At 41.5% G+C, this 26704-nt stretch overlaps 1 protein-coding gene across 3 annotated transcripts in view; it reads right to left on the bottom strand.

Moving 5' to 3' along the window:
- The window catches only part of jade2 (jade family PHD finger 2), a 233130-nt gene that overhangs the window by 160687 nt on the left and 45739 nt on the right, over positions 1 to 26704 (bottom strand). For all 3 annotated transcript variants that reach the window (XM_085364657.1, XM_085364658.1, XM_085364659.1), the window contains exon 4: positions 94 to 251. In XM_085364657.1, coding sequence (XP_085220783.1) covers positions 94 to 251 — 158 coding nt within the window. The remainder of the gene's footprint in view (positions 1 to 93; positions 252 to 26704) is intronic.

Below are 26704 nucleotides of genomic sequence, written 5' to 3'. Positions count from 1 at the left end.
TGGAGAACAAAAGAAAAAATACCTTTGGTACTAAATACCAAACTACTGCATGGGTTTGGGTGTTTATCGGTGTGTTCTCTGTGTATTTCCTACCTGACCACAGGCTCCGGTATGGCCTCTAGGTTGGCTGGGACCTGCACTCCCTTCTCCCACTCTTGTCTCCAAGGGTCTGAAAGCACGTAGAAGTCGTCTGGGCCGAGCTGGGCTGAGTCCGGCAGCTTCATGGCAGTGATGAAGTCAGTACGAAATACCTTTACAGAAGAAGAGAAAAAAAATGCAAGAAGGTCGTGTGATTGGCTAGGTTTTACCAAGGTGGGACTTGGCCCAATTGAAAAGGGATTTTTGGATCCAGAATCATTCTTTAATATTGTGAGTTACTGCAAAATGGCACATGTTTACATGTACACAACAGAACATCAATAAGAAAAACTGGGAAGCATCCAGAGTCAGATATCTTTCTGAACCAGTGACCCATATTATGCATGGTTTGTGATTTTAACACAGTCTCGCCCTGCTTTGTTATTTTCTTCAATCTTCTAATTTCTGCCTGTGTCTTTCAGCAAAAACAAATCTTATAAATCTTTATATTGATATGAGTTTACAAATCTAAATATTATACAGCACCTCAAAGTAGACCGTATTTAACACTTACTATTGACTCTCTTGCACAATTCTTGAATATATCATTTTTAGCACAGTGTTGAGAGAGACAAAGTCAGGGTAGAAAAAAGGTTAGAACACAGAGCAAAAGCCCCAGCTGGGAATGAAACTGTAGACCAGTTTGGTCACAGCATGTGCAACCATTAGGCCCACAGAAAACCCCACAATAACAACACAATATTTTTAAACTACCCATAATATATTCAACAGCTCTTGGGTCTTACTTAAACAGAAAGCCAGCATGTAACTCCAAAACTGCAACTAATGCACAGGAAAACAATGCTCGTGGCCAGAGATAACCTGTGACACAAAAAAACCCCAAAAACATGGAAGCCTGGTGCGGTTCCAAAGGCAGACCGTTTTCACGATGACTGATGCCATGTTATGCAATGCATTTTCCTTCAGTAGCCTCCAGTCAGTCAAGCCCCGTCTCAGGGCCTAAGTGATCCTCAATGATCCTCACAGCCTGTAGGCTCAGACTGCTCATGATAAAGCCGTTACTTACAACAACAAAATGTCAGGCTTGTGTTTGACTTCCCAGCTCAGATTTACCATAAATCTCTTGCGGCCTCAAAATTATGCATCTTTTGAATTTCTTTTGCTGACGGCTGCCTGACACTAAACACTGGTGTAACATTTGATCAGGCAACACAACACTGAGAACAGATGTGCAACGGCACTGAGATGCATTTGTCTAGTAAAGTATAAATCCCAGATTTTGTTGCACTTAATGTCTTTGGCTCTCTTGGGTACTCGGTCATAGACTCTGGAGTCCTTTTAAAGTTTTACTGGATGACAGGGACGGGATTTGCTGCTCCAGTATTCCAGCAGCGCACCACACAGTCGGTGTTTCTTCCCTCTGCAATTAAAAATGATTGCAGTGCATTACGTTTTAGTGCAAATACAAACTTGAAGGTGAACCATATGTGACACCATCAACTGATGTTACTTCAGATGACACAGAGAGGGAAGGGACGTGTCATTTCACTACAACCGTGCATCCTAGCATCTCTCACTCAGCGGGTTTCGTGTATTTTAAGCGTCTCCTGGTTTCTCTCATCTTTTCATTCAGCCTCTTTCTCACATCTTGAATGGGACAGACTGAGATGTAAGGAATGGTTGCAAGCAAGGGGAATAAAACATTTTGAAACACACGGACAGATGAAAGAAGAAGTAAAAGGTAAGGAGGAAGAAGCAAGTGGAACACTGATAAACTCAAGTGGTGGTAAATTATTGATATTAACCAATATGAAATCATTAAAAGTACAATTCTTGGGAGGATTTTACAAAAACAAACTAGGTGTGCCTGAGTGTGATGCGGCATTTGAGGACACGAGGGAGTGGATGCATTCAAGCAGACACGATCGTTCTTGCACATAATGCGAACGCACACACATAAATTCTCCGTCTGCTTTACCAGGGACCTGAAGCAGCGATATTATCAGTCATATAGTCAAGGACATCAGTCAAGAACACACAGGCATAAACACACAAAGCCACACACACACATAAAAAAAAACAAAAAACAAGCAACACTCCCTCGCAGTGGTGCCAAATCAACCGTATGACTTCACTCTGCATTTTATCATTACTTTCTAAGCCTCCTTATCCCTGCTATATTAGCCCCTCTTCTCCATCTGTCTCTCTATTAACCTCCCCATCTCCCTCCCCTCCCTCCATCCCTCCTTCCTCTCCATCTCTCCATCCCCAATGTGTGTTTTTATCTTCTCTATTTTGACCTAAGAGACACGATGAAGAAAAACAGACTTGTAAGACGAAAAATGGAGTTAAAAGAGAGATAACAGAAGCAAAACTGGGTGGAGATAAAAATGAGCAAGAAAGCGACGGATGGAGATGGAGTTTAAGTCTCCCAGTGGACCACGAGAAAGCCCGCAGATGAATTCATTCGCTTGTACAATGTGAATGGAATTTTTACTTTAAGACGTAGCAGTCACCTCCTGCATCTGCAATGTGGCTATCCAATGTTGACCATCCTCTAAATGCCAGTCTAACAAAACCAAGGGTGCCCACTTCTGCTCATCCACTGCTCTGTTTTGAGGACAGTGAGGCCCACTATGACTTCACCTGCCCATGATCTCCTCTGCGTGCTCTGCAAGCGGCCACGCTCAGCAACCTTCCAACTGCAGCCATGCAAGAGCCTGCAGAAGATTGCCGGTTTGCCATAACCACTACTGACCAGCAGTTTACTTTACAAAAGCAACAACGGCAGCGCAAAGTGCTGACTCTGCTGACAAAGATAACAATAGAAGCCACTCTTCTTTGGACCTGGACCTGAAAAGGGACAGCTAAACTGGACTTCAAGGCTTTTTTAGCTTGGATCTGATCTACAATAACCTCCTCTAGCAACATCCAAAAAGTCTGGTAACAAACCACCGAGGCACAGCATAGCTTCCCATAGCACATGGTTAACAATATGGACACTTAATATAAAATGTTGTTTTTTTTTATATAGCGCATTTTGAAACAACAGATGTTGAAAGAAAATAAAAAAAGCAAAAACTGGTAGCTCTTTAGAGTTTATTTAAAATTCTCAATTGTTGAGCAGGTTCTTTTGTCGGAAGGAAAAGTTTTCCAGAGCCTGGGGCCAATAACAGCAAAGGCCCAGCTGCCTGGGCGAGAGGAGGGCACTGAGAGAAGTTGTTGGGATGATGGACTCATTGACCTGGAGGCAAAATACTGAGTTTAAGATCTGCAATGCACTGTGGAGATAATCCATGGAGGACTCTATAAAAAAAAAAAAATACAACTTTAAAGTCTATTCTAAACTTCACTGGTAGCCAGTGCAGCTGTGTGAAAACAGGAGTGATGTGCTCTCTTTTCTTTGCACCGGTTAAGCGTTGAGCAGCTGCAGTTTGAACCATCTCCAATCAAGGTGGAAACTGTCAATCCTACACACAGGGAGCTGCAGCAGTCAAGCCAAGAGGTGCCAAGTCGTCGATAACTGTTTCTACATCACTGGCTTTGACTTAGTGATGATTCTCCGCTGATAAAAGCTGACCGTCACAACATTCCTGGTTTGATTGTTAAAAGTCAAGGAGCTACCCATAAAAAACACCAAGATTTTTAACAGTAAATTGGACGCGGCTGGATAAAAGACCAATATCGATGCCTCGGTGAGAATGTTTGTAGAGCTTGAAAGGGTCATTCAGTGAAAGCACTTTTTTTTTTGCCATCCAGGATTTCAGATGACTCAAACAGTCAAAGGGACTCTTTGTGGAGTGGTCACCATCTGGTGCGACAGGTAGATGAACATTTCATTTCTGTTCATCCATTCAAACGTGATCACTGTAATGGTTTGATTCTAGTTATCCTGTACACAGAAAAGACAGCTTGCATGCCAACTAATGATCTTCCTTATTAACCTACCACCATTATTCCCTATGATCATACTTTCATACATTCAATTAGCTTAAGCATCACAAGACAAAGTCAAAACTCCCCAGGCATCCTCTTCCTCTCTGGCCCAGCACATGTGGGACGGAACAAAGAGACACATAATCTGACGACACACATCCACCAGTGTGCACAGACACACAAGCTTTTTTAACACCTACATTAATGCCGGTGCTGCCTGTATGAGGCATGGCTGTATTAACAGCCAGTCATAACCCGTACACTGATATTAAAAACACTTTTGCCAGCTGTTCAGTGTGCAGCATTATTATCAAGGCTCAGTTTCAGTGAACAGCAATAAAAACTGTAACCTTAAAGTAGCTCACTCTGTCCCTGGACTGGCAGTATAACTGTGTGGGGAAGCCTCTCTTTACTATCTCTGAGGTGCAACACATCAAAATCCCTGAAAAAAACAATAAAACAATCTAAACCCGCCAGAGTCTCCCAATTTAATCAGGAGTCATCTTATCAAAATCCGATCAAAGGATAAGTAAATAAGAAGACTACAGATCTACTTTGAGGCTGTACTCAGGCACGGTAGTGCTTGGAGCTAAGTGAGTGATCACTGTGACATGTTTACCACCTTAGGTTTTCATCTCAGAGTGCTAACATTTGTTAAGTAGCAGTAACTACAGTTCACTAAATGAAGTGCAGCTAAGGGTGACTGGATTCCCATTAGTTCTTCAGCAATTCGGTCAATTTCCAGAGTTATTATGAATTTCAGTTTTCACTTAATGATGGAAAATGCAAGATTACTCAAATTCATCCCTAGGAGAGCGCAAATTTGTTTATTTTCATTTCAATGCACACACATCCATAGTCGTCGAGGTATTTTCACTCACAAGCTAGCAATTTCTGGAGTTTGTCAGGGATCACGCTATTAGGGTTTAGCATCACCAAATCCTGACTTTCTCCACAACATTTTGTGACATATATCAGTAATAGAGGACAGCGTGTAGGAAGAGGACAGAGGGAGAAGAGGAAGAGCAAAAATTATGTTATGTGAAGAGAGGACAGGGCCAAGCAGTGAGAGGGAGAGAAACAGAGAAAAGGAAGTGAAATTAATTTCAGTCAGTGGAAAGAGAGACGAAAGACAAGGCCGGACGGGGATGAGGTCTGTGTGTGTGTGTGTGTGTGTGTGTGTGTGTGTGTGTGTGTGTGTGTGTGTGTGTGTGTGTGTGTGTGTGTGTGAGAGAGAGAGAGAGAGAGAAAGTGCAGTATATTAAAAGGCCATATGTAAAAAGCGGCATCCTTGCTTCTACTGCTTGGCTGCTTCTGCCGTCTGCCAGCCAGCACAAATAAATAATGCAATGGAGCAAGGATGTTTGCGCCTGTGCGCGTGTGTGCGTGCAAGTTCAACCTGTACTGTAACTGTGTGTTCGTCTGTGTGTGTGGGTAAGTGTGTGTTGACAGTGAGTCAAGGCCATCATGAATCTTGTCTTCCCCTTCAGCAATACCAGAGGAGGAAAGACAGAGACTAAGGGCAATCCACTCCTCCTTAATCTTTCTCTTTTTACTTCTTCCATCATTTCTTTTGCTCTGTTTTCATGCTCCTCATCAGCCGAAAAACATGGTAGTGGAAAAGAAAGAGGATGACAAATAGATGAAAAAAGAGCGGGGGGTTGGGGGGGTAATAAAAATGCATGGTTGGGAAAAAAAAGGGGGAAATAATAGAGAGCCAAATAAAAGGACTGAGATACAAAGGGAAGAGAGGATAACCAAGAAAAGAGGGGAAAGTTAGGGATGAAAAGAGAAGAAGCCAGAGGTAAGGAGAGGAGACAGGAGGGGAAAAGAGGAGAGGAGGGGATCAGTTTTATTACTGTGTGTTTGTACAGGAATGACTTCGGCTAATTAATGTCTAGGAAACACTATTACAAGCTCCCGCAGTTTTATGTTCTACCTCGCGTCTCTCTCTCTCTCTCTGCCTCTCCAGCTCAACACCATCCTGCTCTTCCTCTATTCCACTGCCCACCCTCTTCATCTTTTTACGCTTTCTCTGACAGACAGTTGGGAGTCGCCCGTACTCAGTGACGGATGACAGTCAGATAGATGGAAGAGGAGAGCGATAAGAAGATGAGAGGTCCCAGGAGACGGGCTGTAAAAGTCAAGCAGGTAGAGGGGCAGGAAAGCAGTCCCTGCTTCCAAACTGTCTGCCATTTTTTTTTTTTTTTTTTTTACACAAAATATAACATATGAGTTGGGGGTGGGGGGGTGGGGGGGTGTTCTCCTCCCTTTAGCTTTCACAGAGCAACAAAACAAATCCAGCAGAAAAATGGAAAAACAGAGACCTTCGAGCACTGATTAGATTTGAGTAACTAGTTTATCCTTTACAGAGTCAGTTAGTGCCAGCTGTATTTCATGCAAAGACCAAAACAAAGAAATCCATTTGGCTGCATTGTAACTGAGCAACTAATGAAGAGTTATGTACAGGAGTGACAGTACCAATGTCAAATCTCTGGCTGCTTTTGGAAGAGAGAGCCTGTTGTGCAATGAGCCTGAAGCAGCAATGGAAACTCTGTCAGTAATTACTCAAAAAGTGCATTTCTTTTTCCATTTATCACATGATTTATTTATTGCTGGAGAGATTTTCCACATCCATCAACCATAACAACTTTGTTCTGAGGAGAGCATGTGATTGAATTTTGCCATTTCCACTCAGCTTTCCAAATTTGATAAATCACAATTCGCAAATGAAAATACTGAGTGCAAGCCCAACTTCTACAAAAGGAGGAATGCTAAAGTAGATTTCCAATAGGAAGAAAATCCCCTTTAGAAGGTAATTAATATACGTCTTCATAGTAATCCCGCTGTTAGTGGTCATTTCAGTCAGTTGCTCATCAAATTTGTTGACATTTTCCTCGATGTTTCTGCTGCAACAAAGTATGAGCTTAATTCAGCCTTTTTACACTTTTCTATACGCAACACTCATTTTTGTACAGCTGCAGTGCATCTGAAAAGTTATGTCATTCATTTAAACCATCCGGTTATATTATTTCTGTCTGTAGTGTCATTTTCTCTAGATTTTCCCCAAATGTAAAAGGCGGTCATGTTGCAAAGACCACACCGGAGTTCGGCAAAGTCTGCCAAAATACCAAATAGTAATGGCTACAGTGAAACATAATGATTGAAGAAGACATCAGGGAAGGAGTTTAGAAGTGTGTTCAGAGTATTGTAGGATACTCCTACCTTTACATTTTATTTGATTCCTTTTTGTTGCCAGACTTAAGTGTAATCACATTAGGACTGGGCAGTTAATCAAAAACAAAACTGACATTCAAAACCTCTAATTGCCCATGTCATTTATCTCCTTTTTTTTGTTTTGTTTTAATGTTCCAGTAATACTCCCCTGGTATGAACTGTGTCTTTGAAAACACACAAAATGTGTGTAGACTTGTGAATCTGCAACATGGCAACGTCACGGAGGAAAACTCAAACTTCGTAAGTTGAGCAGCTTGTGCCAAATAGAAATGCCGTATCCGTTATTTGAACATTTTTGGCTTCAGCAAACAGACGTCAAGCAAAAAAGAAGAAAACGTTGCGAAAAATTGTTTCAGCAATTGAATTTTTTCAATTGAATTGAATTTATTTAGTGCTATCACGACAATGACAAGTTGCATCGAGGGGTTTTATATTGTAAGGTAAAGGTAATACAGAAACAAACAGCTTTCAGGATGCACTTGGTGACAGTGGGAAGGAAAAACGCTCTTTTAACAGGAAGAAACCTCCAACAGAACCAGGCTCAGGGAGGAGCAGCCATGTGCCGTGACTGGTTGAAGGTAATACCACCAATCTGTTACAACACACGCTGTCTCCATCTTGAATAACAAGATTTCTCTTCTGCAAGGTTTCCACAGTTACCCCTTTGCACCACTGTCTGTTTTTAAAGCCTCTTTCTTTTTGTTTACACGATCAGCCTTCATTTACTCCCATATTCTGCACATGTTAAAAGGCAGAACATTTAAACTTTTAAATTTAAAACAATAAAAGCCATTGCATTGCGCTAATACTGTTTGCACAATAACGATAATTTAAAGCAAAACTGTTGATTTAAACTCTTCTATTATCGGTTAAGTTTGCATCACAATCTAATCAGACAGTGCGGCATGATCGATGGTCTCTCCATAAAACTGATTAGATTCAGCTGCTCGGTTAAGGCTCCACAAAACCTCAAGTTCAGCATTACTGTGAGGTGAGTAGTAACACACACACACACACACACTCACACACATTCCTCTGTCCAATCAGTCAGTAGGTCAGTGTGCTGTGATGAGTTATGGGCTGTTAGCATGCAGGGGTCTCATTAAGTCCAATCTAGGTCTGAACTGATGACATTACCAGGGGATGTGAAGTGTGTGTGTGTGTGTGTGTGTGTGTGTGTGTGTGTGTGTGTGTGTGTGTGTGTGTGTGTACACGACGGTAAAAAGTCTGACAGCCTCAGAATTTTTTCCCTATTAAAGAATTCCTGCTTATCGAGCCACACCGCTACCAACACTGTGACTGCTATATTAATAGAGACTAAACCATACTGACATTTAACATTTTTCATTTGCATCGCGTCACATTATGCATACATTATTTTACAGGCTTTTGTGAAGCGACTGTTTACGAAGCACCCTTAGCAACAGTGACATGTAAACAGCAACATTGGTAGCTCACCTTTTCTAACATTATTAGCCTATAAAGCACTTTTGCTTGTCGTGAATCATAAGAGAGGTCTTGCTCTCTCTCTGCAGCACCCAAAGAGCGAGATCGTGCTTTTAGTAATAAGTTTGGAAAGAGCTAAATGTCCTAAAGTCGGACTATCCTTCACAAGGCAAAGCTGCCACTGCCTGTTACTACAACAATTACAACAAGCTTTGTGCAGTACAGAAAAAAAATGTGCCTTTCTCAATCACTGTCACGGGCATGTTTTAACATACAAGTGACCGTGCCACTTTAGTCACCTGAAGCTGTAATAGTGTATTATACTCATGTTCAGAACAGAAAAGGTTTATGACAGCTGCTGCTAACACTATGATGCTGCGTTTACAGCTATTATCACCATTACCTCGTTCCACTTTAGCCAAGACTATTACGGTTGATGCGTCTAATTCTACTCTCCAGTCCAAAATATGACGATCACCGTGAGCGCTGCTACTACACTTGTTGCTTCAGCTGCTGCGAATAGAACCAAACTTATGTGAGCCACCACTACCTCGAGCGGTAACAACTACCGAATCAATAATCAAATGATTAAGTCAGGTTTTAAGCTAAAAAAGAAAGTAATCCAAACCTTACTTTACGCTTCGATGAGAATTTACAACTTCTTTTTTCCAGTGTTTGGCTATTTTCTTGAGTTGAGAAAGATTGAGAGAAATCGTTAACCAGATTATTTGATAATGAAACTGGGGATAATACTAATTTTTTAAAAAGAAATGTGTTTTTCAGGAACAGTGTCAACTATGAGCTTAAGGCAGCTCTGATTCAGCTCGTCTATGTGTCGTAAGTCTACCTGTCAGTCTCATTTCGCGGCCGGGCTTAAATCTCTGACCATCTGCGGAGAAGTGATAGATTAACGCTGCCTGCTTCCTTCTGAGCGCAACAGAACAGAAACCACATAGTGTGGCCGTTGAAAGCGGACATTTCACTCCAGGAAACGTGCGCTCGGAGAGGCAGATAGGGATACACACAAAAAATTTTCTGGTTAACACCAAAACTCCTGTAAATAAAGGACCAACACACACCAATTCGCAGCAGCCGAACATAGCTGAACACACCCCCTCGCAGATGAGGAAACCCAGGCGCAAACACAGGCGAGCATATGGGTCAGAGAAAAATGCATTTAGGCACTGCAGTGACACACACACACACACACACACACACACACACACACACACAGTACACCTCGTTATTATGTTGCTCCGGAGCCAGTTTCCTTGAAGCACAGCGACAAAGTGCTTTAAGTGCTTTTAAAGGCCAGCTGACATAACACAGCATCATTTGACTCGCTGGTTATCTTGAAAAACAATCATCCTTGTTCATGTGTGACTTTGAAAGGGATGAGAGCACTGACAGATAGAGAAAGAGGATGGTATGCCCTTCATCCCTCATGTTATTATTAGACTGCTCAAGTCTGGCATGGCCTTCTTACAGTGAAAATACAGATGGATTTATCTAATAGTGATAAGCCTGTGAATACGGATGAGACTGTTTATTCTAAGAAAGGGCATTTAAACTAAGTATTTGTGTATTATCACAGGCTCAGATGACGCTTTGGATGACGCACACACCAAAGTGAGAATTCTCCAATGCTAGACCCTTCAATAAAAACACAATGCAAGCAGGCATTAACAACAAAGTATGTTTTTGTCTTAATAGATGAGCCAGTCTGCGATTGTGCAGCACAGCACCTGCTAGCTCTGCTCATTTTAGGCCACAGTTTAAAAATTCTGGCTGAAATAGGTACAAAAAAGTTCCTAAAATGATTGGATTTTCATTGGTGAACCTATCTGCCTGATGATAACAGCACAGAGTACAGAGGAGGCGATGGATCACTCTTTCCCTGTGCGAGTATGCGCTTGTTACAAAGACAGTGAAGATTAAAGTGATCTAGATTGTAAGGTAAATGTAATACAGAAACAATCCCAGCAATCAACTGCTTTGAGGAAGCTCTTGGTGACACTGGGAAGGAAAAACGCCCTTTTAACAGGAAGAAACTGGTGTTTTTATCGATACCTGATTAGACTCTCTGAAGCAGCTGCTACAACAACAGCAACAATATCATTTAATGTCTCCAAAGTGATTCCAAACTGAATCTAGAATTTTAAAAAGAGCATTGCTGGGTCAAGAGTAAACCTTGGCCACGTGTTGTTGAAGTACGCTCGCTGTTGAAGCCAAGAGACTTAAAGCACTCACCAAGTTTGCACTCATCCATTCTTATCTTTTCTCCTTGAGAACAAGTCAATCAAATGTGTGACTGTGTGATAAAGCCACTGAATTAAATAATAAATCACTAAATTATGACTTAATAAAAGAAAAATATAATAATACTGATGATAATAGGGGGATGAGAGTGGAGAGAAGTACAAAAAATGCAACTTTTTGGATTAAATTAATAAATTTATGAGGAAAAATGGCAAATTGAGAAGAAAAATGCAAATTTATTGGGGGAAAATTGATTTATGTGAAAAACTTTCAAAATTAGGAGACAAAAATCTGCAAAACTTTGAAGTCATAAATTTATAAGAAAAAAACTGAACAGATATGAGAAAAAATGCAAATGTATGAAAAAAGGTGGCAAATCTAAGAAAGATTTGAGCTTTATGTGAAAACAGTGGGAAATTTAGAAGAAAGAATTTGCAAATTTGCACACGAGAAACTCTGAAAAGGAGTTTGGGGGTTTTTTGGTTTAGTAAAGAAGCAATACTGTTTCATTTTTGAGGTTATTTGAACTCCTGGAATCAAAACCTGTTATTAGAAGACCAATAACACCTCATTTAAATATAAAATATTAAGGCAGTCAGGCAACTATAAGATCGTTTTCACCAAAACAACTTGCTCTCCGTCCTCCGCCATGATGGTCTCTATGTGCGGCTGGTTGTAACACGAGTGTGCAAAGACCATCTTTAAAGTGCAACACTAAAAAAATGATAACCGTGAAAGTCTTGACTTTATCAGACCGTACAGCTCAAATTTGTGCCATGTCACTCTCTGGAGTGAGAAGGTGCACATCTACATAGAACTGAAGACAAGAGAATAAAATAAGAGTTTCTTTTCAAATAAAGAAAAGGGAAAAAAAGTTGTTTTTCTCCTCTGGGCATCATGGCTACCTGGTTCTCCACAGTGCGTCACAGCAGATGTCGACTAACAGAGAGAGAAGGATAATTTTAGCAGCCACATCACAGCGAGGGCTCTAATGATTGGCTGCCTGGAAGGTCCACAGGACTCAAGAAGTGTGTGCATGCGTGTGTGTGCTGAGTGGGTGATTAAGAGTGAGAAAACGACAGAGAAGGAGAGAAAGGGGTTGATGAGAGAGTAGCAGAACGAAGGAGAGGAGAGAGCGTGTGCATGTGTGCGTATGTGTGTGTGTGTGTGTGACAGAGAAAGAGATCAGTGCATTAGTGGAGTGACTCAGTGATTTCAGGCTGATCCACACACTCAAACACAGTCTCTAGGATGCATCAAGATAGGACTGCATCTCAGTGCCAGCAATGTGTATTGAATTCAGCAAATTAGAGCCTATATCTTTAAGACGATGTGACCTCCAGCTTGCAATGGGGCGGCTAGAGTGTGAAGTGGCAGGGATGACATTTAACACCTCCAACTCTGGGCTCTCAGTCAGTTCTCAGCTAGAAAAGTTTGTATTTCCTGCTCTGTGTTGGGGATGAATTGCATCCTCAAGTGGAGAAGCACACATTGGGGGTCTGCAATGATGAGGAACGATGTACTGGTCTGCAGTGGTAAAGAGAGCACTAATCCCACAGGCAAAGTGGTCGATTTTCTGGCCAATCTATGTCCTTGCCCTCACCTGTGGCCACGAGCGACAGGAAGTGGAGTGTCTGGGCTCCACTGGAGCTCAGTTATTTGGAAGCAGCTCAAAGTAGAGCTGCTGCTCGTCCAAACCAAAAGAAGACGAGTGGGTTGGAGTTGGGTTGCAGATGGGTTATAGATGCCTCCTGAATGAGGCACGTTAAACCAAGTAGAGGCCCCATAACAGAACCAGTACTAGTACTTGTAACAAAGACACAGAGATATTCAGAGGTGTGGACTCGAGTCACATGACTTGGACTCGAGTCAGACTCGAGTCATTAATTTTATGACTTTAGACTTGACTTGAAAAAATGTTCTAAGACTTGTGACTTGACTTGGACTTTTACACCAATGACTTGGGACTTGAATTGGACTTGAACCGGTTTACTTGAAAAGACTTGATATTTTACCCCAAATATAAAATTTAACATGCATATTATATAGAGATTGAAAATGTGACGTCATTCACGGGTAGAACCGCAAAGGATTCTGGGAACTCGTGGCAAGTGGTACTAGCGCACGCAGGCTTTCAATTAAAATCAGTTATACAGCGATAAAAAGAAACACAAAAATGTCAAGAAGCTGTTGTATTATTAACTGCAATGACGCATGACAGCCACGGGAAGCCGACGGGTAAAGAGATCGGTTGTTATCGGATTAGTCGTTGAAGAGAAATTGTTCGAGCCATGTTTCCGAAGTAACAAAGACGCGACGGATGGCCTGGATTGCAGCCATTCAAAGACCAAATATAACGTCCCAGAACACTACAGCTCACAGGTTAGTCTGCTCCAAGCATTTACACGAAGGTCAGTGTTTTTTAGTAGTTAATACGTCATTTTCATGACATAATTAGTGATATAGGTTACAAGCAAGTCTGGCGCTGAACAGAAATTGTCGCGCTATGCTCCTTTATTTATTGTGCATAAATAGTGAATTGTCCTGACACAATATTGCGTTTCGCTTCTGTTATTATGGTACATTGACAAAAACATATACTTTTATTCACAGGATAAAACAGTTGTTTTGTATCACTAATTGCCCAGTACGATTACAGCATACAGTATTATTGTCACTGCTACATTTCTGTGATGCTACCAGAAATTATTTCCACTACTAATTAATTACCGTTGAGCTCAAAGGTCCTATTAATAAACTGTTAACGAATCTGTATTTATGACGACAATTTGTGAGACTGGTAAACTTATGATACGTACGATGGTCTTTCGTTCTACACGGTGCATTTCAAGGTCCTGTACCCATCCGTCGGTAAACTGTACCTGGGCTTGTTGCAGTGACCTGAAGTTACTAAACTTCATGAGTGTGTGCACTCACTCCAAGAACCGTATGATTATAAATATGCATATAAATATGCTAAGATGAGATAGCTGACTTCATCTAACTAGCAAATGTTGTCCAGGCTACGTTGGTGATACAGTTTTTTTTTAATGTGTATGATATTTTTGTCATGCGATTTTAAAACTGGTCCTACAAGCGCATCCAAGAATAACATGCAGCTTATCTCAGAACTGTCGGTGAAAATTATTCTTGGAGCTAAGTTTAATTGAGCTGCATTTTAAAGAGGTGCAATTTCACAATTTGTGTATATTTTCTAAGTTCACTATTTTGTCATGTGTTGAGAAAAACACAGATTTTAAAATTACATGGTCTAATATTTACATTTAGTATAACTGCAACATTATTTTTTCTTTTTTTTCTTTTTTTTTAAAGACTCGAAAGGACTTGAAATTCAAAGTTTCAGACTTGTGACTTGACTCGGACTTTTACACCAGTGACTTGAGACTCGACTCTGACTTGCCTGACATTACTTGAGACTTGACTTGAGACTTGAGGATAAAGACTTGAGACTTACTTGAGACTTGCAAAACAATGACTTGGTCCCACCTCTGAAGATATTTACTTGATAACTTGCATGTCAAACCAGGAGAAGACCCCAGGGAAAAGCCAGGCCGTTTATAAGAGATCACCTTGTTGCAGAATCTGTATCCCGTGCACTGAAAGAAGGCTCAAACTCTTGCCAAAGAATACCGCACATCACTGTGAAGTACATGTACCCCAATTCTGGGGTTGTCGGGTAGTTGTTGGATAAGAAGCTGAAGAAATGGATGGATGGAATAAATTTGAACTTCAACAGCAGGGAGAGAACAGGTGGCAATAATTTACAACTGTGTTCCATTAAGACTCCCAGTAATCCATGACAGTAAACCAGAGCGCAGAAAACAGGACTTCTCCTAGTGGAACAGAGTTATAATTAAACACACGTGTAGTTTCCCTACTATGAGAAGTTAAGATGCTTAGATTCAGATACTAATGTCATCAGCCAACCAGTGAAATTCCAGAAATCAGAGATATTCAAGTTTATTTATGCAGTGCCAAATCACAACAACAGTTGCCATACTGTGTTTTTATATTATAAGGTAAAGACCCTATAATAATAATACAAAGAAAACAGAGAAAACCCCCAAAAATCATATGACCACATATGAGCAGTCACTTTGGCGACGGTGAGAAGGAAAAACTTCCTTTCACCAGGAAGAAACCTCCAGCAGAAACAGGCTCAGGGAGCGGCAGCCGTCTGCCACGACTGGTTGGGATGTGGGGAGGGAAACAGGACAAAGATACGCTGTGGAAGACAGCCAGAGATAATAAGAACTAATAATTAAATGAAGAGAGCTGTATAAACACATAGTGAGTGAAGAAGGACTCAATGCATCATGGGAATCCCCCAGAGCCCTTGACCTATTGCAGCGTTTCTAAGGGAGGGTTCACCTGATCCAACCTTAATTATATGCTTTATCAAAAAGGAAAGTTTGAAGCGTAGTCTTAAAAGTAGAGATACTCTCCCGGATTCAAACTGGAAGCTGGTTCCAGAGAAGAGGGGCCTGAAAGCTGAAGACTCTGCCTCCCATTCTACTTTTGAATATTTTCGAAGTATTAGGGGATTTGGGAGGAGGTAAGATTTTTACCATCCACCAAATATTATTAGGGTGCATGTGAAACATGAAAAATAACACAAAAAAGAACAAAAGCTTGCCTTAAAGCAAACACATACAAGGGACAGTGAGCACGAAGACCAACCAACAGGCTACAAAACAAACAATAAAGCACCAAATGGGGGATGTCAGAGATGATTTAGCAAGTTTTTCATGGATGCAACCCAACTCATCTCTGCTACTCAACCCACAAATGCCTTTTCCTTACAAATGTGGCACTATTTAACGGGAAGTAAACATGCTTTCCAACAGTGTAAGATTTATTGGCAAGAAGGATTGTTGCAACAAAGAAACAACTGACCAAACACATTTCTTTGCTCTTTGTCTTATGTTAATATGGAGCATATTCAAAGGGCTGCAGAAACCACAGATTTGCAGGTATTGACTGGTATTTTGTTACTACACTTGATGTGAACCTAACTCTGCTTTCACATCCACGTTGTGCTACATTACACCTCTACACCTGACACCTCTACAGGACAGCCAGAGAATAAAAGTGAAAGAACCAGGGGACAAACAAAAGAAAAGAACCAAAGTGCATCTTTTCCTGATGTTCCTCTTCAAATAGGCTTTCACTTTGCATCTTCGATTTTTCAATTTTAGGTTTTCTGGTTTTCCACGTGCAACAAGAAGCAAACTAACAGTGGACAAAAAGGTTGGAGGAAAAACAAATCAACAATTAAAGAGATTAAGTAGTGAGACAGGCTATCAAGCAGGCGATATGGAGTGAAAAACAATCCCAAATCAGCCAATAAACTACACAGAAGTATCATCATGGCTGGATTAGAAGACTACTTTAGACTTTTAAGCATCTATATTTGCTGCTCATAATATCTATTATTGATTAATCTAAACATTTTTCAGTACAGTTAGTATTTCAGGCAGCAGGTGAATGTTTAATCTCTACAAGTTTATAATGTTATTGTGTGCATCACGTTGCTTAAGTGATCAGAATATAAAACAAGAAGTGTTACGTCAAAAATAAAGAGTATGCAGAGGCTACATGAAAAATATATCTACAGCACCTTTTCAAGTCACAAATGGATATATATATATATACATATATATATATAAAAAACACCCAGCACGCCCCTGCGGGCGGTTTATCCTTCAAGCTCGGGTCCTCTACCAGAGGCCTGGGAGCTTGAGGGTCCTGCGCAGTATCTTAGCTGTTCCCAGGACTGCGCTCTTCTGGACAGAGATCTCCGATGTTGTTCCTGGGATCTGCTGGAGCCACTCGCCTAGCTTGGGAGTCACCGCACCTAGTGCTCCGATTACCACGGGGACCACCGTTACCTTCACCCTCCACATCCTCTCGAGCTCTTCTCTGAGCCCTTGGTATTTCTCCAGCTTCTCGTGTTCCTTCTTCCTGATATTGCTGTCATTCGGAACCGCTACATCGATCACTACGGCCGTCTTCTTCTGTTTGTCTACCACCACTATGTCCAGTTGGTTAGCCACCACCATTTTGTCCGTCTGTATCTGGAAGTCCCACAGGATCTTAGCTCGGTCATTCTCCACCACCCTTGGGGGCATCTCCCATTTTGACCTCGGGACTTCCAGGTTATACTCGGCTTGTTCTTGTGCTGCCATGATTAGTGCCTCTGTGCTGTCTTTCAGTCCAGCTTTGTCCAGCCACTGGTAGGATTTCTGGATATCAGCCACCTCCTCTATCTGCCGGTGGTACATACCGTGCAGGGGCCTGTCCTTCCATGATGGTTCCTCGTCTCCCTCCTCTTTCTTGGGTTTCTGCTGCCTGAGGTATTCACTGAGCACTCGGTCAGTTGGGTCTATATATATATATATATATATATATATTAGGGGTGCAACGATATTCGTATCGATATTGAACCGTTCGATACAGTGCTTTCGGTTCGGTACGCATATGTATCGAACAATACAAAATTTGTAATTTATTTGATCAACTTTCCTTCTGACGATGCTGTCTGTGTTGAGCGCTCAGTGAATCTGCGTTCGACTACTCTGCCTAGGGTCGACAGTGCAGCCTAGGCGGAGTAGTCCGAACGCAGTTTCACTGAGCGCTCAAACAGACAGCATCGTCAGAAGGAAGAGCGCAGGGCAAGCTAGCGAGACAGAAGTTAAGGTCTCCTTACAACATGGACCTCCCCCACTCTCATTCAGATCTGGCGTTGGAATTATTTTGGTTTTCATGTGACGTATGACCCTGAAGGTAAGCGAGTCATGGACTAAAGTAAAACAGTATGTTGGATGTGCCACGCAATGCTCAATTACATGGGTGGGAGCTAGTGTGTTAGCGCAGTTAGCTCGTTAACGTGTTGGCCGTCTAGCCCCATGCACGGGGCGATCGGCGGTAGCTCGTTAACGGAGATTTGCCGTGTTGTGGCGTTAAGGTCATTTCAACGAGATTAACCTGAAAGCACTAGTGGGAACACAACGAATATGACTGCACATTTACGCCGACATCATCCTAGTGCAAAGACAAGTGGAAGCAGAAAAAAAACAAGCAAACATGCTACTAACTTTAGCCGAGTCATTTAGACAGCTGTTTAATATGCTGCTGAGAATATAGCCCAGAAGAAGCGGATAGTATAGCTTTTATTTTGGAAAGAGACATTTCTCTGTAATAAACTCTCTTTTCCAAAGATGAGTGATTCCTCAATCAGATACAGGGCTCGCAATATCGCTAGCCCGACGTCCCGGGGCTAGCGATTTTTTTCAGTCGGGGTACCAAAATCTATCTCTGCCCTGCCCGTCGGGCTATTGTAGGAAGGAAAAATATATGTCAATGCTTTTGCATTCTTTCAGAAATGTAGCTGGGTTATTATGTCATTGGCATCGGTGAGCCACTGTCAATATGTGACATATTGAAATCGCGTTTGAATTTGCGCTTGTTTTTTTGCTTTCACTTTGCAATCGCGTGAACTGTGTATAGAGAGCGACAGCACTGATCTGTGAGTGATGATAATTTGTGCACCAATTCCTCTGACATCGTCTTATTAATCGTTAGCTTACTATGCAAACATGACAAGTGAAATCTCCCGCAGCTTAAACATGTGAGAGGTTGATCGCGCAGAGAATCGCTGAGCTTATGTGAGTGCGTGTGTAAAAGCAGCAGGATTTATATTTGACTACGATGACCTGGATGACTGAGAACCTTCACAGACAGATATATATTTCAGTTCTGCTGAGCCAAATAAGACAGGTCAGGGTGAAGAAGTGACAGCCAAAGAAAAGCTTACCACAAAACGGAGAAGTTATGACAAATCAGACTATAAGGCAAAAAGAAAGTGCAGCTTTATGGTTTCATGGACAAAAGAATTTCTGTGGCTGCAATATGACGAGCTAAATAACCAGGGCTGCACATAAGTGGTCCGCAGGTGCGCATTCGCTGTCAAAATAAAAAACGCGCACAAGGGTTAGGGTTAAATTTAAAAACTGTACTTTTGAGTTAAAATATATATTTATAATTTTAATAAATGACAAATTAAAAAGGCATGAACATTTTTTTTGTATCGAAAAAATATCGAACCGTGACACCAAAATCGAACCGAACCGAACCGTGAATTTTGTGTATCGTTGCACCCCTAATATATATATATATATATATATATATATATATATATATATATATATATATATATATATATATATATATATATATATATATATACATACATACACACAAACTCTTTGATATCCCACCTGTGATTTTTTACTACTGAGTCCTGAGGTGCCGTTCAAAACATATTTTTTTCACTTCTTCTCAGTATATGGCATCAGACACGGTTCGGATGGCAGCTTGTTCTTTGTGTGAGCGCTGCAGAGCAGGCACCATGCAGGGCACAGAGAGCACAGGCCTGAAGAAACCTTTCAGTGCGCTCGCTACACACTGCTTCAACTCAGGATGGATGGCAAGGAGGAAAAAGGCGTAAAAAGCAACAGGGAAGGGAGTCGCCGCTATTATGCAGAAACATTTCTCACTAACATAAATCACTCGCATCAACAGCCTTTACCGGCTTGACACTTTTCAAAAGACACATAAAGGACATGATAGGAATGTGAAAAGGATTTCCTCCTGCTCTTTCTATAGTCCCCTCTCCCTTCTTAGATCTGAAATGTCACATCCGTAGCTATTAGCCTAGCTCCGTAGTGCTGAACTCTGAAAAGACACTCAGTCTACAATTTATGCCCCTCATTAGCGTGAGACAAGACAGTGAACAAGTCCTTTTGAGATTTCTCTGAGCGCCAGCTCCTCATCACAAGCCCCTGGCCTGAATGATGCGTGGAGCGACGGCGCTCCCCTCCACGCCAAGGGCAGGCTGATTGCCAAGGCTTCACTCAAAGGTCATGCAATTAAGCTTTGTTCCCGCTTCAATAAGGCTTTGACTGACTTACTGTGCTCCTCCGTGTGAACAGATGTGATTTTTGGCCTCAAGCGAGCTAAAATTCTGCCCTCCATTCATGTCCACAATCACGTATTCAAAGAAACGAGTCAGAGATAGAAGAATCATCACAAAATAATTAACATATGTGTAGCTTGTCCACAAATTTAAATTCTAATATTGATATTCAGGGATGAGGAGGCAGTGTGGTAGAGGTTAAGTAAGTTGGATTTGGAGCCAGGAACTGCTTGAATGAGAGTCTTATCAGCGATAAGCTCTTCTCCCCAAATGTCCTTGGGCAAGGCATTTAACCTCTAAAGTGCTTCAAAGGAGCTACTAAACAGCCTTTCAGTGTTGTGGAAAAGTCTTGAGCCACCTCTTATTCTTTATATTATTGAAATACACAAAAACATACATGGAAATACAGTAAATAAGGTACAAAATGTTTTTACAATTCTAACAAGCCTGAATGTCAGCAGTGATTAGACCTGGTATGTCTTAGACCAGTGGTCCCCAACCCCCGGGCCATGTAAGTCGTTTGGTACTGGGTCGTGAGAGTTGAGGCCTGATGTGAAATTTATGGTTTTCAGGGTTTTTATTGTTATTTTTTTATTGTTTGTATCGTTATCTCAGTATCCCTGGGTCTTCTCCTGTGTGTTATGAATAAATCTTCTATTTTTGGTACTGTTACTGGTTTATTTTGTTGTATTTATCCGCGACACCTTAAAGGCCGGTCCGTGAAAATATTGTTGGACATAAACCGGTCCGTGGCGCAAAAAAGGTTGGGGACCACTGACTTAGACACGAATAGCTGTCCAGGCTTCTTAAAGGACATTCAAAGCTCTTCGTTGGACGCTGGCTGGCTGCTTTTTGTTCTGTTCTCTCCCAAACTGCTTCAACGCTGAGGTCCGGGCTCTGGGGAGGCCAGTCCACGACTGACGGTGTTCCATTGTGTGTTTTTCTATCGCGACCTCCAACACTGCTGACTGAAGTGCAGCCACATGACAGAGCCTGCACCATGTTTTACAGATGGCTGTAGACACTCACACCTCAATAAATAATGACAACAATTTAAACAAAAAATTAGTCCTGTTGCAACTAACTGCCAACTAACTGTTGGTACAAAAGTATCATTTTATCCTTGTCAAACTGTCTTCCCTTTAGCAATTTTCACACATTCAAATAAAGAAATGGACACAAATGTTCTGTTTTTGTGACAGACTGCTAGCATAAAGCGCATAAAGATACAATTTGAAACTGTTTTTTGGTTCTTGCCAAGTTGTCTACTATGTATAGACACAGCACTGGTTTTCCTTGAAGTATTCTTTGTGCTTGAATTAGTAAAAGATTGGAATTAAGTGACTTAAGATAAAAAGACTTCTTTGAAAATGGTCAGATATGAGGTCGGGACTGAAAATAAGTGAAAAAGCAGTCCTTCAGAAAGTCTGGAAAACTATTGCTCAAGACCATTTTAAAAGACTAGTTTGGCTTCTTGGGAGCAAGATTTAAAGAAATTAATGGTGGCTAGGGCTGGGCGATAAAATCCACATCGTGGTATAATTTGAAGCACGTGCGGTAACGATATATATCGCGATATATTCTTTTCTTCTGTATAATGTATTTTCCACACTATAAAGCACACTTAAAATCCTTTAATTTTCTCAAAAATCAAGAGTGTGCCTTATGTATGAATTCTGGTTGTGCTTAATGACCTCGAACCAATTTTGACGTGCAGAAATCTGTTAAAAAGTGTTTTAGTACAACTTTGGTAAGCCGCACTGCTTGATGGATTGTCAGAGCATTACGGCTGCTGTAGTGAGGAGCTTCGCGGAGTAATCTGGGTCCAAAACTCCGTCCGCTTCAGATCCCAAAGTCAAACGAACACTGAGAGTTAAAAACGGTCTAAATTCTTTCATCTTTAATAAAATCATCAGCGTTGCTGCTTTACCAGGTGTAACAGTTAAGTTTAACATCCAGAGTTAGAAGTTAACAGGAAGTTAGCTCGCTAGTTTCCACCTAAACATGACATACCATGTTCTGACTGAGAGATTTTTGAAACTAATTAAAACGTACAGCTCTGCTACCACTTCCAACATAAATGAAGACAGAAAACTAAACAGCAGTGACGTTTGCAGGGTTACTGAAGTTGGACTACCTGGTGTATAATGTTGTGCTACGTGATTGCTAGCGACACAGCTATGTTAGCATAACATTAGCACAGTGAAGCTGGAGGATGAATGCCAACTTTTTTTCCACTCGATAAAAGTTAACGTGAGGGATTCTGGTGGTCAGGGACAAATGCAATCGCATAGCTGGATGCTATACACAGGCCAAACTTCAGTCAGGAGAACAACTAAGATTATTCATCCACAATACGAGGTTAGTTATTAATATACTGCAACAACATGGGAATAGAACAGCTGCGAGAGAATTCAACATTAATGAATCAATGTTACGGAAGTGGAGGAAGCGCAGTTTTTGGATTTCCCCATATTTCAAAAGTGCTTCATCTCTTTGCTATGACTGTCGGCATAATTTGCAGATGATAATGGTTGTAGCCGCTGCGATGCTTTTGATCAAAACAGGCGCAGCTTGATGACATCATCAACATGCGCTATCGCGGTAGAGCGGTATAGTCAAAATCTCTGAGCCCCTAATGGTGGCTCAACATTTTTGGACAGCACTGTGAATTGTATTGGGGCAGCTTGGATGCCTAAATATGACAGAAAAAAATAAGTGAACAAATTAGAGCAGAATTGTTATAATAAATGTAATATCTGCTAAGTTTTTTTAAGTTATAATTTTAAAAAAATCCAAAAAACTAACTTCCTGTTTAAAAACAGAGATTTCCGCACAATAACTGACTAAACCAAGGCATGCAGCCCCCAAACCCACTCCAGTGGATCAGATCAGTGGAGGCTGTGCTTGTACTCTGCAGCTCCCAGGTGTGAACATGTGTACAGTCATGAATATGAAGCAAGATTTTTTAGAGAGAGCAAAAGAAAGAGGGCGAACAGGCATCGAAACACTTCCTCCAATAAATAAAGTTTTTTAAAAAACTGGGTCACTGACAAGAAAGAGTGAAGGCGACTTAAGAGGCAGAAGCGATAAGCCAATTACCCCTGCAGAGTCCAATGTAAAACATCATTCTTGGTACGGCAGCTACGGCAGGCGATCTGGTGAAATGGCAAGCAAAGGCTGGGGAGAGAGATGTGACCTAGTTTTGGAGGAGATGTGTGGCTGAAACAACCAAACAACTGCATGATTAATGCTGCTTTGCATGTCTGCATCGACTGCAACTTGAGTCGGTTGTTGTGCTTTTTAGAAGCAAAATTTACTAACAGGGAACAACACAGTGGATCAAATGAAAGCCAATCTGTGTCTGCTCGCCAAGAGCTCCAGGAGATTTACCTTAAATGCAGCTTTCTAAAACAAATATTTTTTAAAAAGACATAAAAAGTCAAGCTTTTTTCCCCCATTTTTTAAAATAGCACATCAGGGGTGGTATTTGACCCAAAGAACGATTTCCCTCTGTCATGGCGGCTACATCAGCTCCCTCAGCGCCGCTCCTCGCTTCCCCTACACTACAACTTTGAAGACCTGCCATTATCCACCAGATCCGCTAAAACTTTCCCACTGAGTCTGGTCCCAACTCACACAGTCACCGATGCCAGCTTGTCACTGAACTCTTGCCATCCCGGTCCCATCTCTGCCTGTCCTGTTAACCAATCCAAGCCATCTTTTTTGACACCCCTTCTTGCCCCCTTGGTTCTGTTTGCTGGTTTGGATCACCTTTTTGTGCTCACTGTAAGCCTTTCTTATTTCAGCACTCGCTTGGTAAGCTTCATTTTCACGCCTCTCCTGTCTCAGTCTCTGCCATTGGCTTTGAGTTCTCCTTTTAACATCTGATGCATTAAAGTCCACCCATCTGGTGTTGTGTGCCGGCCAAAGTAAATGCGACGAGAGTGGGCCCGCAGGGTCCTAGAACAGTACATCAACTTCTCAAGTGGCTTCATATTAACGCCCACTCTGATGCTAGATCTATTTTTAAAGCAGGAGAGATCCGCTGACAGACACGTTTGCCTTGTGTCGTCGATATGAGGCGTTCAACGAGATGCAGGAATCTCCTTATTTTCAACTTTCATACCATTTTGTCCTTCAGTCTGCTTTATCTGCTTCTGGTTCACACAATGCATAGGAGGCAGAAAATGAGCATGATCATTTTGCATTTAATGAGAGATTTTCTGCTAGTTGAGAAAAGTGAGAGACGGATGGTGTGTTGTGGATGGACCGCCTGCTGAGTTTGTCAAGTTTTAATTTTCTCGGTTTCACTGTTGAATGTCAGCGCAGCGCGAGCTTTCCAGGAAGGCATTTTCACTGTTTCTGAGCGACTGGAAGCAAAACCTGACGTTTAGCAACTGACAATAAAACCATCAGTTATCAGAAGGAATCTGAAAGAAGAAGCGGACAGCTGTGACTTGGGAGGTAAAGCAGGTCCTAAGCCACAACTGGGTGTGCAAGTGTGCAAGTGTGCAAATGTGTAAATGCTTAATGCGGTTTGAGTGCTCAGACTAGACCAGGAAAGCTCTACATAAATTTATGCCTCCCATTCAGTACTTTCTTTCCAAACTCATCTCTCTCCCTCTCTCTCTCTGTAGACTTTTCCACCCCATCAGGTGCAGTTAGTGTCCAGCCCTTTGATGTTCTGCCATGAAACCATCAGACATGACCGAAAGTACAAATATGGGCCATGAAAGGCAAGCGCAGACACACACCGACTGCTGATGGCTAACTAGAAATAAAACAAATGCACATGAGTGCACAAATATTAACTTTCCGCACCAGACAAAATACACACCCGCTGATTATTGTTTATATTTCCCCAAAGAAGTTCTCTGGCCAACGCTGCTAAGTTTATGTGTCAACAACAAACTTTAGAGCTCTGAGATGGAAGCACAACAAGTGAAAATATCTACAAAAGCAACGTCCAAAATAACAGTTTTTCAGCCCTCACTGAGGTCGGCGCAGGCTACACCTAGTACTGTCTACACCTCAGGACAACATTTTGAACTGAGCACTGTACTGTGCAAAACTACCGAGCCACCCCTCATTTCTTTATGTTTTCCTTCTGATGGGCCTGACTTTTTGGTATTTTTTTGTTTTTAAAGTGATCTTGAGTAAAAATGTTTGCAGGCTTGCTGAAGGTCTTTCAAGGTGCATTTCAGTCATTTTCAGTCTGGACCGTGTACCTGATTAAGAAATGGGGGGGGAAAAAATCTGGTCCTTCAGTTGATGTTCACTGAAGAAATGGTCTCAGTGGGAGGGTGGCTATTAGGAAACAGGGAGAAAAGGCGGAAGTATGCTGAATTATACAAGAACCTGCCTTAACAACAGTGGTAACAGGTCTGATGGAGCGATTAACTTAAATTAGAAACAGCTTCAATTTTCACCATGACAATGATACCAAACATATTGCCAATGCAGTAAAAACATAACTAGATAGAAAAACACACAGTGGAACACTATGGGCTTCTCCCCACACTCCAGAGCAATGTGGGATCATCTTGAGAGCAGAACAGAAGGCAGCCAACATCCAAAGAAGAGCTTCAAATGTCCTACAAGAACCCTGGAGAACTAGTCCTGTTGCTAATCGGACACGTTTTCTTTTCTCTTACCAATAAGTGCAAACAATGTGTTTCTATTTAACTTTTCAACACCTGGCAGGTGAGCGAGGGGGGAGCAATGCTGACAGTTTAATACGATGGTTCGGCGCTATGTTGGCTCGCGGCGTGTGAATGTGTGAGCGTGTCCGCATTCGTTTATTTGCACTCATCTCCCGGCTGGTATGTGTCGACATGCAAAACTCTCCGCCATCCATCCAGCCTGCTCATCCATTCACTAGGCTTGGCACGTGTGTGTGTGTGTGTGTGTGTGTGTGTGTGTGTGTGTGTGTGTGTGTGTGTGTGTGTGTGTGTGTGTGTGAGAGAGAAAGAGACAAACTGTAACATCAACTTCGAGCTGTTTGCATCTGGTTGCCATGGAGTTTCACAGCTGTTTCCACCAGACCCTAATGAGCTTCAGCAGCTGTTAGCTTAGAGGACACACACACGTAAAAATACACTAACATGTATACATACAGTACACATTAGTTAGTTTGTATCGTTACCTGTGATTGTTTACTTGCCTTATTGTTCACATATACAAGATTGCAGAGCATCTGAGCCAGCAGTAAGGCTGATCTAAATAACAATATATCACAATCACGACTCTTGACAGGGATCCATCTATAACATCTGCCTTGGAACAATAACCCTAATCTTGACACACAAGCTGTTAAAAATGCTTTGGTTCACACAGTCTGTCAATACCCCGAGGACAGATTTCAATTTCCCTTTTATTCTCTTCTACTGGAACATGACTTTAACAAGTATTAAAGTATAAGGCTTGATATGTGTGAAAAGCACACTATAACATAGTGCATTAGATTAAAGGATGGAACAAATAGCTTATTTCACAATTTTAAAAAAAAAATGTAAATGTAATGTAAACAAAACAGATTCCTCCTCTGTTTAAAAATGAGTTTTTGCACAGTCTTACTTATAAATGGGCAGATGATCATATACCTCCACCTCGGGAAAAATGGATCTACAGTTCACTGTAAAAAATCTTATTGTATTAATTTCATCAAGCATTACAGCTTCTGCTCTCAAACAGATAACAGTATGAAGATTATTAAATCCAGCATCT

Source organism: Diplotaxodon limnothrissa, linkage group LG10, assembly GCF_057381915.1.
Source record: "Diplotaxodon limnothrissa isolate DT_005_m linkage group LG10, D_limnothrissa_male_GT1.1, whole genome shotgun sequence".
NCBI lineage: Eukaryota > Metazoa > Chordata > Actinopteri > Cichliformes > Cichlidae > Diplotaxodon > Diplotaxodon limnothrissa.
The sequence above is the reverse complement of the archived record's forward strand: the minus strand, read 5'-3'. Positions and strand labels throughout refer to the sequence as shown.